Raw genomic sequence first — 15,232 nt, 5'->3', positions numbered from 1 at the left:
TGCATTATACTAGCCATTTGCTGTTACTTATAGTGTTACTGTGTCTCTGACCTGGTACAAGTGAATACATACAGGCAAAGGTTAGCTCAGCACAGCAGTAGCTGAGGTATCTGGGTTGGAACATTAGTTAGTAAAGTTGGAGGCCCAAAGTTAGGGCTAGATTGTGATCCAGTCTAACAGCCAAATTTAGCATGAGCGGGTCCTATTGAAGTTAGTACTAGGCATGATCTGGCTTATTCAAGACTCCATTTGGTTTTAGACAGGTAAAACATTTGTCAGCATTACAGTTCTAAACTCTTCAAGGGAAGTATTGTGATCACAAGAGAAATTTGCATTCACTTCTGTAAACCATTTTCCTAGCGGGATTCATGGGCCATGTATAATGCCTGCAGTAGGATTGTCCTACTCCCACTGCAAACGGGTTAGTTAAAATGGTTTGTGTGAAATGCATATATGGGACATTTCTGAAGGCTCTTTGGATTTATCATTGAGTGGGCTACCACATTTCAAAAGGGCTCTCAAAGATGCAATGCTGTAAACAATTATTGCCTGTGCTACCAATAGCATCAAAGATTACTAAATTGAAAGAAACACTAACAATAAATTTGATGATTAAGTGATGCAGTTTGTTTCCTTTTGGCATTTCTGTAAGTTTCACTGAAAAGTCAGTGCAGTTAGTTTCACTTTTGTTCTGTCACTTTCAGTTAGATTCTCCAGCAGAAGTTCTGTGCCATGTGTACTACCAAGTGGTGGTTGATGTGCTCAAAACAAATGGAATTAAAAAAAATATATATGGGTCTCAGATGTTGCGACTCTGTCTTAATATATGTCACATTTTGTTCATATCTGAGACTGAGTGTTGCAAAGATATCTACTGTAAGTGCATTCCAGGGTCAAAGTGCAGCCCATGTTAAGCGTTTCACAGTGCCTCTGGCTAACTTTTGTACAGCACCTTTTGAAAGTAGCCATGTGCTCATTCTCCATAGTAGTTGCTACAGAGGAGGGCACACAGGGAAAAATTCTAAGGTTGGGAATTCTCAGTGTCCTTTTGTCAAGACATGCTGCTAGTGTGTTCCACTTCAGAGAAAAAAGCTGAGAGCCCATCACAGGAGGAAGAGGAGGGAGAGCAGACAGATGAGGTTTATGGTGTTCTTAAGGAAACTAAAGCCCAGCTGAGTGCATTTTTCTGTCTGCTTTGCCAAATTATATTAGCAGAGGAATGGTCTGAAGCAGGCCTTGCAGATAACACCATTGGCCTTAGTTTTGCATAATGCTGGGAATTTGCCCCAGTTACAGCCACCAGCGTACATGCAGCAGTTCAATGCCTAGTACAGACAGGCCACTATTTACGCTGGTGAAGCTTACCCTTTTTTAAAACCAGGGTGTGCTGCAACATTGCAGATAAGGCTCCAGGGGACTGTGTGCACTACTAGGCCCGACATAGGGCATCTGCATCACTAGCCACTGATAATCAGGGCTAGAAAAATTCCAGGGGTGGAATTTGTGCTAGTGGTGCAGCTCCATTGATGCTAGCAGTGGTGGGACTACTAGTGTATATAGTCAATGTTTTTAGTATCTTGATACCTGATAGTTGACTGGAATAAGGTTTAGCTGAGAGTGGTAAGATGCTGGCAACTGGCCTGTACCCATGTTCCTGTTAGTGCTATAGCAGTGGGGAGAGAATGGTTTCAAACTCAGAGGCCTTGTTGGTACCCAGAATGTATTTACCACTGTAACTATAACTGGTAAAGTGTGTACAAACTATATCAGGATCACTAAAGTACAGCCCACTAATGCAGATGCAAATACCCCACTATAAAGGTGTTTATGCTCTGGTGGAATATCTCCATTGGAATGGGAATGTGTTAAATTGGTAAATGGAATTTCTGTATCATTGTAGCTGCATCCACTCCAGGGATTGTTTTGCCCAGATTTACCTATGTTGTTAGAAAATCTTGTCCCTAACTGACATGGTTAAATCAGTGAAACAACTGCAAGTAGATCAGGTCTTAGTGTAACTGCATTTTTGCTTAGACAAATGGTTGAAAGGAAATTTAGTCAGAACATGCTTCAGAGACAAAATGTATGTGTGAGCTAACGTGAGTTAAAATCTTAGCAAAGCTAAAACAGTTGAAGTTGCAACACAGGTTAAGTTGAAGCCTACAGAGAAACATGGTTTTTAACTCTACTTGCTACTTACAGTATAGTTTTTCATTTTAAAAAAACTGTTTTCTGCCAGGCTGGGTTAGCAGGTCAGCAACATGCTTTATGGCTTGTTCACACTTACAAAATTGTATGAATGTAATGACACACTCTAAGTTACCCTGTGCAAAAAGCTGTGTGGATGCTCTGATTTCAGTTTAAAGCAAGTTTATTTGGGTTTTCTTCAAATTGATTGGGAATTTGTTTAAACTGAAAGAGTGTAAATGACTCCAAACTAACATTATTGTATCTATTAATGTATTTGGATTAGTTGAGTTACGTGTGTTTAAATGTTCAGCTTTTTTGTGTAGACTGGGTATTGACCTGGCTTGATTGAGCTAACACAATTAACTATTGCTTTTGCCTGTCAGGACTCCCTGATGACATTTTCTAGCTCTGTTACATCTAAGGGGGTTATTTTCCCCTGCATTTCTCAGACTTCTGGACCAGACACCTCTTGTTTCCAGTCCACTTTCTTTTCCTGCTTCTTATGGAGCTGGGTTTGAGCCCACTTGAGCTAGGTGTTTTGTCTTTTTACACTTGAATTCCTTGATCCCATCTTTTGTTTGGGATTCTGATTTTCCTCTTTGTTTTTTCTTCTTTCCCTGGGATATGTCTGTCTTTGGCATATCTCCTTCATCCTCCTTAGAGACTAGAGACCAAAAATTCATTCAGTAGTTTCTCTCTGTCACTACATCCTCCTAACTATCTTCTAGAGCAGCGGTTCCCAACCTCTGACAGATTGCACACCACCAATTTAAAACGATACAACCTTAAGTACCACCAGCAAATTTTTGTCATATAAAGTAATTATAATAAATCTGTTAATGTGTACAACTGACAGGTTGTCTGTGTACCACTGGTGGTACACGTACCACAGATTGGGAACTGCCTTTCTAGAGGCTGTGTTGCCTCTGTTGGCCCTGAAAAATGTGGTGTTTGTAACTGCTTGTGAAATGTTGTTATCAGCCTTGTCTCTTGGCATCTTTAATTTCAAGCCACAATGTGCCTCATCTGTGCTTGCCTTAAGTTTCTTATCTCACTTTCTGCGTGAACTTCTGTTCTGTTTAGCTCAGTAGTCTTTCCCTAGTCCAAGACTAGATCCTCATGAAGCTCTCCCTGAACATCTGTCCTGCTGTTGTGCACTCACAAGCAGAGGCTTTCCTCTCCTCTTTCAGTTTAGTCCAGGATGGCAAAATTCCTGCAGATTGTTTGTTCCCCTATTTCCTTTATGTTCTTCCACGTTTCTCTCCAAGCACCATATAACTCCTCCCCTTCCTGCCCTAAGCCACCTCTTACTCTCTCTGGATGCATTGTGCATCTCTGGGTGCAAGACATCTTATGTTCATCCCAGTTATCTGTTTAACTGCTTACACTTCTTCCCTTGCAGTTTATAGGTGTTTTGTTTAACTTTTGACTAGGTTCTGCTCTTAAAAGTGTTTGAATATTTAAGCACTTCTCTCATCTGCAGCTGTCTTCCCTCTGCCAGGTCACTGTACTTTTCAAACTCCTCACACATGTGGTCCTTCATCTCTTTCCATAGGAGCCCCACAAACACCCCAGAAACTTAAACTATGTCTGTGTATCAGGTGTGAAAGCACCTAATGCACTAGGTGGCAGAACTTTGTTTAAAGAATCTGTATAGATGTTTAGCTTTCCACCCAGTTCCTCAGTCAGGGTTCCTACTTTCCATCCTTCATCCTGGGACTGCAAGTACCACTTCTTCCTATGCAGAAGGTCCTCTTGCATTTAGCTTAGTTACCTGGTGTCTCCTTCCTCTGTGTTCCATTGCCTCGTAAGATGGTGGAGGCTGGTTGATGATATAAAATCATTCAATCTCATAAAAAGTCCATTGTCTTGAGTAAAGTTTGTCTTCTGCCTGCCTCCTTTATCTGCAAGGTCTTCAGTGAGTGGGGGAGGAGCAAGAAGGACAGTCAAGGCACAGAGGTCTTGTGGGGTAGCCCAAATCCTACTACAGACTGAATGGGTTTTACTTAAAGTCTAGTTTGGGCATAGGCAGAGTGCACTGTCCCTAGCATGTGACTACATTCCTCAAACCTCTTCCAGATAGACTTGTAGCATCTTTAGGGTTGTATACCAGCAGCATGAAAATGAATCTGCAAGTAGCAGATAAGGAGAAAACTTCATCCCCAGGCTCTTCATTTCTATGTGCCCTGCCTACAGGTGAACTCTCTCCAGTGTCCCTCAGATGTATAGTTTTCTTGGATAACTGTAAGGAATGCAACTGAATGAAGCATTCTGGGAGGGTTTCTGACTCTTTATTTTGGCTTTGTAGGTGGAGTGGCCCCACAAGACCCAGCAGGTCCTGACTGGTGACAAACAGCTGTCATGATCTCTACAGCACCTCTCTACAGTGGGGTGCACAACTGGACCAGTGCTGAGCGGATTCGCATGTGTGGCCTCAACGAGGAGAGGTGAGGTGCGTGGGTGGCTTACCAGGGAAAGGATCCTGCAGGCAGGGAGCCTGGATTAAGGAGCAGGAAAGGTTAGAGCAGAGAGCCCAGGGAGCTCTATTTATTAATTCTGTGTGAAGGCAATGCAGTGCCATTTACAGAGCTGAGTTGTATGATCTGTTTCAGGACCAAGTTGCTGAGGAGCAAATGGGCAGCAAATAAATACATTAGGTGGTTGAGTCTCACAGTGCCTGTGAGCCAGGCCCAAAGGAGAGAGTTCAGTGCTTGTAGATTAACTGTACTGGGAGGTTTCAACCCTCTAACGAGTTATTGCCAGTATGGCACCAGAGCACTCTTTGTGGCAGAGTTACAGAAGAAGTGACATTGCCTACAACATGATTGCCCCCTTCTGTGTCATTGTTTCTTTCTTTGTTCGTCACATATATGGTCTTATCCAACTGCTGTTGAACCTGACAGGTTGAGAAGTGGGAAGAAAGCTAGGTGGCTTGTATGGGTCTGGGTACTGAGAGAGGCTTTCAATGGCTAGGCTTTCGTGGTGCAGGTTAGAGGTTTGGTTGGGGGAGTTTGCCTAAAGTGTACTAGGCTTGGGAATTAGCAATTATTAGCCACTGTGAGACAGGACCAGTCAGGACCTGTTTTTGTAAGAGTCCTGAACTGTCTCATGTCATCGCTTTGATGGTTTCTGCATCCCTATTTGTTCCTACAGTTTTAGATTTTATAAACTATGCTTGCAGTTGTTTGTCTTCCCCAGCTTTAGAGTACAGTATAGCTTGTTCAGCTCTGGTAGATGATTTAGGGTTGGAAAATCCTCATTATCTGGACTGAAAAGTGTGTTGTGTGGCTGTCCTGTATTTGGGATGTTAGCATCTTGGACATCAGGATAACTTTTCAAGCAGCGAAAAGGGAGAACAGTGGAGTAGGGGACATTTCAGCTTGTAAGATGGAACATGAGCAGGGAGTGGAGAAAGGTTCAGACAATCTGGAAAAAGAGAAGCTCCGAGCTGAAGCATGGTCCTCTGTAGTCCTGTTAGGAGCTGGCCTTCCATCTTAGTTCCACTGTGATGAAGGCTGGATCTAAATTGTAATACACTTCGGGCAGCTGAGCTCATTAAGTGCTGATGGCTATCCTAGAGCAATGTTTTCTGGCTGTGGGCTGGAATGACCCAGCTGCCACCCTTCCCATCACCACAGCTTCTCCCTGCTGCCTAGCTGTAGTGGAGCATGGGCAAAGTCCCCCACTGCCAAATGTCACTGAAGCCTGAGCTTTGTGGGCTGGATCCAATGGTTCCGTGGGCCAGATCTGGCCCATAGGCTATGGGTTGCTGACCCCTGCTCTAGGCACCTTAACAAAATATTGAATAGACCAAACATAACATTTGAGCAAGACAGACTAAGCAATTGATTGCAACTAAACACCTTAGTCTCCGTGTGGCCTCTCTAGAGCAAAGCTAAGAAATACCAGCAGAGTACACTGGGTGTAGTTCAGTCCGTTGCTTCCAGGGATGAAGAGGATCTGGGGATCTTTTAGGGTTGACACTGGCCCTCTTCTCTTGCCCCTGGTTGCTCTAATCCCATCCTATTTGCTCAGCAATATGACAAACAGAAGGTTGTTTGCATAATCCCTAGTTGTATGAACAGGAGAGCTGATAGTTTAGCTCTTAAGACTGCTGCAGAGACAAGACCTTCTCTCCTTGGAACAAGCGGAAAAGTGAGAAAGGGTTCAGAAGCCCTATCTTGAGGCTGTCACAGAAGCTGAGGGGCAACTACAGCTTCACCAGCCTGCAGTCTGCCTGTGGATCTGCACCCTACATGTTTGGTATGACTGGCCCTAGGAGACTTGTTAGACAGGTGCTGTCCTGGGGAGTGGGAGTCTTCTCTCTCCAAGGCAGGGGCTCACTGCACTGGGTAATCTGAATGGAATGGGTGGTTCCCTCACCCACATACAGGCAGCAGAGAACATGGGTAGGTAGATGCTTGCCATGGTGCCCCTCAGGCAGGCTGGAGGTGCTTGGTTCTGCTGGCCAGCTCCCTCAGGATTGAGTGCTAGAGCCGCCCGCGCTGTTGCGGAGCTTGGAGTTGCACTCTGGCTCCACCTGCTGCCTCTGCTGCATCCCTGTCTTTGCCTGTGGAGGGGCTTGCTCAGGCACTGGAGCAGGAGGTGGAGCCAAAGTTCAGCTCTGCATGCACCAGCCATCCTGCAGGTTGTTACAGAGAAAGCCTGTTCAGCTGGTGCCCTTTCACTGCATCCACCCAGCTCCCCAGAGCCCTGGTCAGTTCAGGTCACGTGTTGTGGGTTAGCAGAGATCTTGCTTACCAGTGGCAGATGGAGGGTTAAGGAACAATAAGTATTCCAGTTCTTCTAGGCCACCTCAGTGTGGGAAGGACAGGACTCTGCTTTTTTTGGTACAGGAGTGTTCCAGCTTGTACTCAGTATCCCACTGCATACTTAGAGGGTACAAGAGGCACCAACACTGCCCATGTCTTTTGCATGCTTTCAAAGGCCCAGCTCCACCATGAAAGTTGCTGGTGAGCTAGCTTAGACCTAATGTTCTGTGCCTCATTCTTGACCAGCTCTGTGGCAGTAGTGCCACAGATGCTTTCTGTAAGGAGCCCACATACTTGGCTGAATAAAATACCTGCCCTGGCTACGAATCCTTGCTGAGCCACTGATTCGCTGAATAACCTTGGGCAAGTTCGTTTGGAGATATAATTGATAAGATTTGTGTCCTAGGTGTACACCCCACTAACCTGTGGGAGATGCCACTGCTATAGTGGGAGGTGTCAGCATGGCCAGCAGTTGGGGGTGGGGGTAACATGCCCTACAGCTGTCACCAATACCCAATGCTGCTGAATCCCATTGCCACTGGGAGGTGTCAGTGCTCAATTTAGTGGCACATACCCTTCCCCTTCCATGAGTGCTGCCTCCCTCCCTTGAAAGTACTGCATCAACACCTGTTGCTGGTGCCCCCCTTTAACTCAGTACCCAGAGCTCCTGCTCCAGTTGCCAACCACTAGTTATGCTACTGAGTTCCTTCCTCCTGTTTCAGCCAGACTGGCTGACAAACTGGGCAAGCAGCAGGGATCTGAATGTAAACCAGATGCTGCATCTGAGCCACACGGAGAGGAGTTGGGGGAGGAGGTAGAAGTTACAAAAAGTTCATCTTGGACGTTGATTCTAAGTGCCCGTCTCTTGGCCCTTAGTCCCCCTCATCTTGTAACCTCTCAGCTGTCATCAGGATAATGCTGCAGCCTATAGCAGAAACTTGATCTCCCCTTATTAATATCAATCCTTTTAAGCCTTTTGCAGCCTGAATAACATGGGGAGCCCAGATTTAAGAAATCCATGTTAAATTACATTTGTAAAGGATGACAGGAAGATGGATGTCTGATAGAAATGGCAGGGAGGAAGCTGTGAGAGGTGCTGTGCTTTCCTTTGCATCATGAGGGCACAGACATGTGAAAGGGGAAGTACCAGCATAGGATGCATGAGGCTCATGCAAGTGCAGAAGGTACTGGTTATAGGGTTATGATCCCAAGGACATCTGATCAGGAACAATTGGCCAACCATGTAGCCTCAGCTTATTGGGATGTCCAGACTTGAAGATCAGCACTCTAACATGCAGTTTCAGCAGCTTCATCTCTTCAAGGGCCTCATTAGAGTGGGCAAGAGAGTGGGCAAAAGTATTATGGGGCTTCCATATAGTCAACCTACGAAGCCTGGGGTGGCGGGAGGTTAGGATTTTGTGTTCCTAGGTGCATGGCCTCATCCCTCAGGACACCAAACATGTTAAGAACTGTGCCATTTCTCAATTTTCCTGCCAACCCATGGAAAACAAGTCCTGGTTCTGGTGTTGGTCTTGGCAGGAGGACTGTAGCTCTTGTATCTGATAATCTCCCTCCAGATTTGGAATTGAATGCAGTGGGGGCTGTATGGAGAAATGGAGTTGGGGAAATGGGAAATGTGGGAAGAAGAGAGTTGCATGGGACTGTCTGGCAGGACTGGGGTTGGGTGGGACTGCTTGGTGGGCAAGTTGAGTCTTCAGGGTCTCCAGGACCTTTGGATCATAGCTATTGATAGCCTTTCCCTACCCCCATCTTGCTGTTTTGGCTGCTGTAACCCCTCAGGAGCCATAGAACTTCTAGACTGGGGTAGGCAACCCCTGGAATGCGTGCCAGAGTGGCACGTGAAGGCGTTTTGTTTGGCACGCATGCCTTGGGGAAGGGGCTAAGGCTGCACTGCCACAAAAAGGATTGGGTCCCATGTGGCTTCCCCGCTGTCCTCCTCTGCCACACCAGTATCTTAAAAGTCAAGGGTCTAGGTGTTTTTGGCACTGCCCAAAAACGTTGCCGACCCCTGTTCTAGACAATAGTTTTCTATCTATTTCTTAAGAGGATGGCACTGCCTTGCTGTTGCTTCCCAAACCCTGGCTTTCTTTAACTCTGCATCTGAGGACAGTGCAGTCTGCTTGGCTTGGCACCTTTGTTTTGAGAGGCAGGGAGTGGCTGGTCCTCCAGGATTTGTTTGTTTGTGTCTGTCTTTCATGGGTCATGTTTGCAAGTTCTGGAAAGTGATGGGGCAGGTGGCATGAAGAGGCACAGGATTTGGCTCTCATGAAGAACTCCTATTCCTCTTTGTCAGGCAGGCCTCTTTGGAAACCCAGCAGCTGTCCTGTAAGTTTGTAGTGCAAGGGTGAGCAGCGTGCTACAAGAATGCCTCTGGGTTTCATTGTACCTCCTTTGTCTTGTCTGTGCAATAGGAGAGCCCCGCTTTCTGATGAGGAGTCTAACACGAGCAGCTCCAAGCACTTGGGGTCTCAGGAGTTTTGCGTTGGCAGCAGCCTTTCCAAGGTGAGCCCCTTGTATGCTAAAGAGGTGGATTTTTTCAATGAAAGGGCCATGCCAGGTAGTCTGCCCAGGTCCCAGGGAGAATCCCTTTTCGGGGGAATAGACAGGGCATGGAAGCAGCCCTTTAATCTAGAAAGAGCTATTTTGCTGCTCCCCTTCCCTCCAGGCTTCTCCATGTCTGTTGGAGACCCAGGGAGGAGGGGGAACAGATAATTTCTCTTGGGAATACTGGCTCATCTTTCAGGGAGTCCCTTTCTCTTTGCAGGTGGAGCTCACAGCAGTCAGCAGTAGTGGCAGCAATGCCCAGGGGCTGGATGCAGATGGCAGTGTGGAGGAGAAGCTGGGGCCTAAGCTGGAAGAACAGCCACCTGATCCGAAACCAAACCCAGAGTGTACTGGGAATGTGGTGAAAGATGATGCTGTGCCATTTCCTCTGGCAACTCAGGAAGATGAGAGAGGGTTGGAGCCTGCAATCTCAGCAGCTGCAGATGAGAACAACAGTGGGATCAACCCTACACCCACAAGCCTCCCTGCTGACAAACAGGCTGATGGGTCACCTGCCTGTCCCAAGGCTCCAGACAGTGAGCATGCCGAGAAAGAGAAGAGCACACTCAGTGCTGGAGCACAGGGGGCAGGAGTATCTGCAGTGGGGACCCCATCTTTGGTTGCTTCCAGTTGCAGCACTCCTGCCTCCAACCCAGCCACCTTCACCCTGAACAGAGTGTGTTTTCCCACATCTCAGGCTCCTGCTATGCAAAAAATGCCCCTGTCCTTTCAACCTGGGGCAGTTCTGACACCAAGTCAGCCCCTTGTATACATCCCACCCCCCAGCTGTGGGCAGCCACTTAGTGTGGCTACACTTCCAACCACCCTAGGGGTCTCTTCCACACTCACCCTTCCAGTCCTGCCCTCATACCTGCATGAGCGCTGCCTGCCAGGGATTATTGCACCCCCAGAGCTGCACTCATATCCCTATACCTTTTCTGTGGCCAGACCCTTAGCTCCAGACTCCAAAGTGGTGCCTGTGGAGGTAAACCAGCTAAGCTGCTCTTCCCCTTCAGCTGGAAGTGGTACTCAGCCTGCTGCTGAAGGCCCTTCCCCTGCCACAGATGGCTCTTCCCTTCCTCCCAGCCAGCCTTCCCTGCCTGCATCATGTGGAAGTGCAGCCCCACCATCAGGCACTGTTCTGCACACCAGGGCCCCAGGGGCTCCAGAGCAGCTTGCCCAAGGAGCTACAACTTCTCTTTCACCATTGAAATCCCCCCCACAGCTGGAGCGTGAGATGATCTCTTCCCCAGAGTGCAGTGAGATGCCCCTTGATCTGTCCTCTAAATCCAACCGCCAGAAGTTGCCTCCACCGAGTCAGCGCAAAACACCTCCTATGCCCATCCTTACTCCTGTGCACACCAGCAGCAAGGCACTGCTCACCACAGTCCTGTCCAGGTCCCAGCGAGCAGCCCAGAGCACAGGCAGCAATGTCACTTCATGTCTGGGCACCACCCCTCCCTTTGTAATTTTCCCTGAGTTCCTGCGTAATGGGGAACAGGGCTCCTGGGTGAAAAACTCCACCACACTCATTAGCACCATTCCAGGCACCTATGTGGGAGTGGCAAATCCAGTGCCTGCATCTCTGCTGCTTAGCAAGGACTCTAATGTTAACTTCAGCAGGGACCCACAGCACCTCCCTAAACAGGAACCCATTTCCATCATTGATCAGGGAGAGCCCCGAAATGCTGGGCCACCCTGTGGGAAGAAATCCAGCCAGGCTAGTTTGGAGGTACAGCAGGACCCAACTAGGCGATTCCTTCATGGCAGAGTCACTCCAGGGGCATCATTGTGCCCATCCAAGGAACTGTCTCCTTGGAATCCTGGTCAGGGAAGTGTTTATCCCCGATGCCCAGTAAATGGGAAACCTACTAGTCCCCAGCTTCTGCCTGTTGGGTGGTCTCCTTATCACCAGACCCCTCTGCTTTCAATTGGCATCTCTACACCTGGACAGCTGCCCCCAAATCAGAGTGGCCCTTCCAAACCATCCAGTGCAGGTGAACTTCCCACATTTCCCAGCATGCAGCCTGCAGAATCCAGCACAGCAGCCACCAAGGCTCCTGAGGGGCTGCCCAGGCTTCCATCTCTAGATCAGGAAGCCCAGTCCAAGAGCAAGAACTGCAGGGCCTTGCCCAAGCTCTACGAGGAGCCTATGAATCCAGTTCCCATGGGTACAGCTCTATCGCCTCAAACCAATGCTGTGGATGCAAGGGGAGAAAAGGGGAGGCCAGAAAGCCCTTCAAGGAGCCAGGAGTATGGTGAACCAAAGGCTGAATCCAGCAATGAAAGCAGTGGACAAACTGAAGTTCCCCAGGGGAGCTGTAGCCTCAAGCAGGTAGACACAAAACCTAAAAGTCAAGTATTAGCTGCCTACTTGTCACATGACCTGCCCATAGCCAATCAGCAGAGCCTGCGAGCTTCCTATGAGCTGCCTGTGACACCTGTGGAGGGGCAGCACAAGGATCTGGACTGTGAGGCATCCTGGGAGCAACCAGCCTCTGAGGCCCCACAGTGCGTGCACCAGGTGGACCTGTGCAGGGTGAAGAAGGAGCGAGCAGAATGTGACATGCCATTCACTTCTGTGGCTTGTGTGCAACCCGGGGCTATTCCCAAGGGCTTCACTGATGCCAAATTCAAAGGAACGGGCCAAATTAAACAGGAGGTCATCATACACTGCAAGTCCAAGCAGCAGCATGATGGGCCAGCTAAAGAGGCCCACAAGAGACTGAAATGCAGAGCCCAAGATGGAGAGGAGACTCCAAGCAAGCCAGGGAGCCGAAACCTGCATGGACGCAAGGTGTGTGAGGGATCCCTGAGGAGGGTCATTAGCCCCCAGAAAGGGTGCGAGTCATAGGAGGTAGATGGGATCAGGATTGGGATTTAGAGCTTCCTAGAATAATGCTGGTGACCACAGACAGAGTTAGATTTAGAAAGGGGCCTGTCACTGGAGTTGCAAAAGGGAGTCATAACTGTTTAGGAACAGATTTGAGAAACCTGGTTGGCTTTCCCTTCAGCGTATTTAAGGGTGGGCTGGGGTTGACTGGAGTAGCAGGGCCTGTGGTTCAGGCCTGAGGAGCATCAACAGAGCTACGTATCTTGCCCGCAGGAAAGGTTAGCTGCAGGGTAATCACAGAGCTGGGGTTGTGGGAAACAGTTTTCTGGAATCTTTTTGTACTGCCTCAGCATAGTGAGTTGTGTTGAGCTTGGGCTGAAACTGTCCTTTGCTGCAGTGGCGAAAGCATCATGATGACCTGCATGACAGCAGCAAACGAGAAAGCCGGGTAGGCCTGGCATCAGTGAAAGAGCACAACAGCCTCAGGGTGAAGCGCAAACGCAGGAGGCCAGCAAAAACAGAGGTTCCAACACCAGGTCATCCTGGGGATAACAACGAGGAAGGTACTATTACAGACTTCAAACTGTTCTCCATGCTGTAGCATTGCCTGTGACACCTTGCTTCCCTCTTTCCCTCTGCCACCAGGGCAAGCCATTATCTCTCCTGAAGCTGTGTGTGCAGGCAAGGTGTGGGCTGTGGAGCTGGGCACTAGCCACAGCAAGCTAGAATCCTCTGTAGAGACCCAGCATGACATGATATATTGCCCTCCCCAGGCCAGGAGCCCTCCACTTACACCAGAATTCTGCTTCTCAGTGGTATTAGTCCTGAGGGCTCTCCTTTCTCCCCAGGTTACCTTGAGAAGAAACCCAAGAACAATTTCCGGGACTTCATCCCAGTTGTTCTGAGCAGCCGGACACGCAGTCAATCAGGTTGGTAGCTGCAAAAGGTCGAGACCAGCCTCTGCCAGGGGGTTTCAGCCAGTAGAATGGCTGAGCCAAGATGCCCTTGTCTGTCAGGCACTGCGAGTCCTGCATTTATAGTTTCATAGTTTCTAGGGTCGGAAGGGACCTGAGTAGATCATCTAGTCTGACCCCCTGCCATGGCAGGAAAGATTACTGGGGTCAAACGACATTTGGCTGTCAGGAGCAGGGAACTTTTCCCTGAACTGTTTGCTGGGCCTTAGGGGAGCATGTCCCTACTAATCTGGTCCTGTTGGGATTTTTGGGATTGGAAGGTTTTGTCGGGGTGTCAGAGAAGAGCTCTTATTTCTTAGCTGGGAGAGACTCTTTTAATGGATGCTTCCCCTTTGCGTAGGGAGGGTCTCTTAACAGCTAGAAATGCCTCTTGCGTATTCCTGCAGGAAGTGCTGGTGGCTCCTCTGCTAGCATGACAGGAGAATGTGATGTGACTGGCCAAGAGATCTTACCACTGCTGGAGGATGAGCAGGAGGAGGAGGAGGATGAAGAGGCAGAGCCATCCTTGAAACACCGCAAACTGAGGAAATCCCATAGGACTTCTCGTTATCACAGCCGCAGAGCCAGAGACCAGTCTCTGTCAGAGAGAAGTAGCTGCCACCTGAGGAGGACTCGGGAGCTGCCGTGGAGAGTGGAGTCACCAAGACAGCTATGGGATCTCAATGAGGAGGAAGAGGAGGACAGCCACATCAAGAGGAAGAAGAGGAGACGGCAGAAAAGTCGGAAATACCAGACGGGGGAGTACTTGACTGAACGAGAGGAGGAGGAACACACGAGCCTCTCCCACAAGAGGCGGAAATTGAAAGCAGGTACTAGACCTGGCCAGGGGAAGGGGGTCTTTGTTCCATCTGCTTGTTCAGCACGCCCTTTTTCAGGCAGGGATGGTGTTCCAGTGCTGTTGCTAGAGTCCTGCCTTAGAACTCAAGCCCCTGGGGTCATGGATGCATGTTCTGCTCTCCAGGGCTTATCTCCAGTACCACTGTATTACCACTACAGCTAGCTGCCAAGCAACTTTTGGCTTCTCTGTTTCAGGGGCATAGAACTTACATTACACAGCAGTGTTAAATTCAGCTCTGGCCCTACCACTCAGTGTACATTGGGCTGAGGAGGGGAGTAGAGGAGGTTGCCCAGAACAATTGGGCTGGGCCTGTGTGAACTCTACAGAAAGGTTTCCAAAGATAGTGCTGTCCGTGTCTAAAGTAAAGGAAATTGGGAGCATCACAGTTCAAATCAACTTCTGTACTCTTTGTTTTCTATATACAACTAACTTTTGAAGCTTACCCAGTAGAGCACAGGGGAAGCTTTGTCCAGCAGGAGCTCTGGAGAGGGTGGTTGGGAGCCAGGAGCAGGATGATGTCTAGCAAAGGAGCTGGTAGTGAAATCATTTAATCCCAATTCACATATGGGAATTGCTTCCTGCTCCAGCTAAGTTGTTGCCTTGTTTTTTTTAGTTATCACAGCCTGGGACTGTGATTGAGCCAGTGACCTAGATTCTGGTGAGTGTCAGTAGCTCCCCGTAATTACCCACTAAATACCCAGGAGCTACCCAGGAGCTCCTGGGTATTTTGAAGTGTCTGAGGCTTTGTGGCCACCTGTCCTTACTGTGCTGCAGAGGTACTTTTCAGAACTTTGGAAATAAGTGAACATTGTTAGCTTCCAAGGTTGTGGAGCAGCCTAGCCAGTGTCTAAGCAGTCCTGCTGGTACTTTCTGGCTTTGGTTGTAAGTGTCTGCCATGGGACTAGTGATATCATGAAAGGAAATGCTCCTATCATTAAACCAGGGAAAGTGCCTCTCCAGAATATGCAGCAACTATTACTGCCCTAGGGCATGGGAGGCAGAAGAGTGTTTTGGCCCCTCAAGAAGTTTATATGTGAATTATGGCTTTTGAGGCAGGGGG

At 48.5% G+C, this 15,232-nt stretch overlaps 1 protein-coding gene across 1 annotated transcript in view; it reads left to right on the top strand.

Annotated features, from left to right (window-relative positions):
- Window positions 1–3,055: 3,055 nt before the first annotated feature.
- Window positions 3,056–15,232, top strand: part of BCORL1 (BCL6 corepressor-like 1) — a 50,877-nt gene continuing 38,700 nt past the window's right edge. Inside the window, exons 1-6 of the mRNA XM_019521149.1 lie at window positions 3,056–4,637; window positions 9,395–9,485; window positions 9,748–12,324; window positions 12,758–12,923; window positions 13,209–13,289; window positions 13,721–14,143. Coding sequence (XP_019376694.1) covers window positions 4,552–4,637; window positions 9,395–9,485; window positions 9,748–12,324; window positions 12,758–12,923; window positions 13,209–13,289; window positions 13,721–14,143 — 3,424 coding nt within the window. The 5' untranslated portion in view covers window positions 3,056–4,551. The remainder of the gene's footprint in view (window positions 4,638–9,394; window positions 9,486–9,747; window positions 12,325–12,757; window positions 12,924–13,208; window positions 13,290–13,720; window positions 14,144–15,232) is intronic.

Source organism: Gavialis gangeticus, unplaced genomic scaffold (genome assembly GCF_001723915.1).
Source record: "Gavialis gangeticus isolate Ggan-Ray unplaced genomic scaffold, GavGan_comp1, whole genome shotgun sequence".
NCBI lineage: Eukaryota > Metazoa > Chordata > Crocodylia > Gavialidae > Gavialis > Gavialis gangeticus.
This window is presented reverse-complemented; position numbering and strand designations above follow the sequence as displayed.